This window comes from Mycetomoellerius zeteki, unplaced genomic scaffold (genome assembly GCF_001594055.1).
Source record: "Mycetomoellerius zeteki isolate Tzet28-1 unplaced genomic scaffold, Tzet1.0 scaffold785, whole genome shotgun sequence".
Lineage (NCBI taxonomy): Eukaryota > Metazoa > Arthropoda > Insecta > Hymenoptera > Formicidae > Mycetomoellerius > Mycetomoellerius zeteki.
The window spans coordinates 95,453-97,768 of record NW_017257814.1 but is presented as its reverse complement, the minus strand read 5'-3'; the positions used below and the strand labels follow the sequence as shown (position 1 = coordinate 97,768).

The window sequence follows — 2,316 nt, the reverse complement described above, 5'->3', positions numbered from 1 at the left end:
GCCGCCCGAACCCAAGCATTACTGTCAATACACCCCACTGTCTACATGGGTTACAAATATTCCAAGCGGACAATGTCTAAGCACTACTACATACGTTTAATTTATTTTATAGCATTAATTTCAAATTTCGTGCACATAGTCGGTATGACAGATTTCCTAACCTGCAGAGTCGTCAACTTTAACGCTAAATATCTCGGTTCGCGAGGCAGAGCGACACTTTTTTCTGCCAGATTCTTTCGTTTTGTGCAAAAACGCATCGAATAAGCCTAATTTCATCGAAATCGGAGGTGAGGGAGGTATTCCGAATAATTACCTTTATTTTTTATGTACACAACAATACTTATCAATAATTGTACACATTTGCATGCTATAAATTACAGATTTGCTTGTCCCTACTGTATATCCTTTTATACTGTGACAAATAATGCACTGATATCCTATATATATATATATCCAGTGCACTGAACTGGCACCGTCAAAATATCTCGTGCCATTTAGTGTGCACTGAGTGCGTACTAGCGAGTGTCGTGCGGTCAAATGAACACGTCCAGAGCGGCACAGCGGTGAGCGACGAGCGGTAGCCCAATGAGAGCCACGCTTTTGCGTGACATCATTAGTGAAGCATGGCTTTTATTGGGCTACCGCTCGCCGCTCACCGCTACGCCGCTCTGGTCTGTAGGCTCCTTTAATGCGGAGTTTACAATAGAAGTCATAGCAGTCGTAAGGTCTCAAGTCGTAGAAAATTGACCAATCATAGTCGAATATGAGAAGAATAATCAACTGTGATTGGTTAATTTTCTACGACTTAAGACCTTACGACCGCTACGACTTCTGTTGTAGACCCCACATAACACGTTTTTCGCGCGCATACGAAATACGACATGTTGAAAAATATCCTAGTTCTCCGACAGGCGCGCTCAGATCAGTTCTTCTATACAGTGCTTTTCCGACACCGTGTTTCGAGCCCATCTTTTTCATGGCCGACCGCTTGAGCTTGATCTCCTTCTTATTACTCCGTGGCTAAGCATATCTCGGTCCCACCTAACCCACCTAACCCTTATTTCCTAACTTCCTGGTTGTAGTTGGTTGTGTTCAATTGTAATTCACTTATAACGCTGTGATCAGTTGTATTAATTGCATAATATACGATGTGGTTATATAGTACTCGGTTTTGGCCGTCACGTTCAATTTGTGTCACCAGTTGAATTGTATTATTGATTGCTAGAGATTTATTGAGGACGCTATAAAAAAAATGGCACCTACCATCCAAACTAACAGTAATCAAGCTGACCGGGATAAACGCGTGGCCAGGCCAGCAGAGAAGCGGTAAATAAGCACACCAGCGAATATGATAACTGAATTATCATAAGCAGTACTTAACTATAGCATTGTTATATCGACCTGTGCTTTTTCAGATCTGAGCTTATATGCAGAGTGAAATATTGCAACACGCTGCCGGATATCCCGTTTGACCCAAAATTTATAGCTTATCCCTTTGAACCAACCAGGTGAGTAATGTGATTCATCAAACTGTCATGTACATCCTTTTGTCTTGTAATAATTTGTCATGTTTGTAATGCAGATTTATTCAGTATAATCCAACCTCATTAGAACGTAATTACAAATATGAAGTATTGACAGAACATGATTTAGGAGTAGAAATTGATCTAATAAATAAGGACACATATGCGGGAGATCCAAATGCTCAATTAGATCCAGCTGACGAAAAGCTGTTGGAAGAAGATGTTCTCACACCTCAAGATTCTAAACGTTCTCGGCATCATGCCAGGAGTGTTTCATGGTTGAGACGCACAGAATATATTTCCACGGAAAGCACGAGATTCCAGCCACAAACAGCAGACAAGGTTGAAGCCAAAGTTGGTTACAGTATCAAGAAGAATTTCAAGGTATGATGTATATTGAGCAAAATTTATAGCATATTTGTTTATTTTCCAATTCAATTATTTTTAATCAGGAGGAAACATTGTACATGGACCGTGAGAGCCAAATAAAAGCTATAGAAAAGACATTTGAAGACAATAAAAAGCCAATTGAAAGACACTACAGTAAACCGAATGTAGTACCTATAGAAATATTGCCAGTATATCCAGACTTTAAGGTACTATTGCAGCGTCTGTCAACAATATTGTCATTACATATGTATGGTTACAATTTTTAAAATTTTTTTAGTTGTGGAAATATCCATGTGCGCAAGTCATATTTGATTCTGATCCTGCACCAACTGGTCGATCTGTACCAGCACAGATAGAAGAAATGTCACAAGCCATGATAAGGTAAGTGTGTGTCTGTCTCTCT

At 39.7% G+C, this 2,316-nt stretch overlaps 1 protein-coding gene across 2 annotated transcripts in view; it reads left to right on the top strand.

The window, feature by feature from the left end:
• Nucleotides 1–956: 956 nt before the first annotated feature.
• atms (RNA polymerase II-associated factor 1-like protein antimeros) overlaps nt 957–2,316 on the top strand; it is a 2,881-nt gene continuing 1,521 nt past the window's right edge. The window contains exons 1-5 of one of the 2 annotated variants that reach the window (XM_018458826.1): nt 957–1,326; nt 1,416–1,508; nt 1,583–1,907; nt 1,976–2,119; nt 2,191–2,294. In XM_018458826.1, coding sequence (XP_018314328.1) covers nt 1,253–1,326; nt 1,416–1,508; nt 1,583–1,907; nt 1,976–2,119; nt 2,191–2,294 — 740 coding nt within the window. In that variant the 5' untranslated portion in view covers nt 957–1,252. The remainder of the gene's footprint in view (nt 1,327–1,415; nt 1,509–1,582; nt 1,908–1,975; nt 2,120–2,190; nt 2,295–2,316) is intronic. The other variant, XM_018458825.1, reaches the window with a different exon arrangement.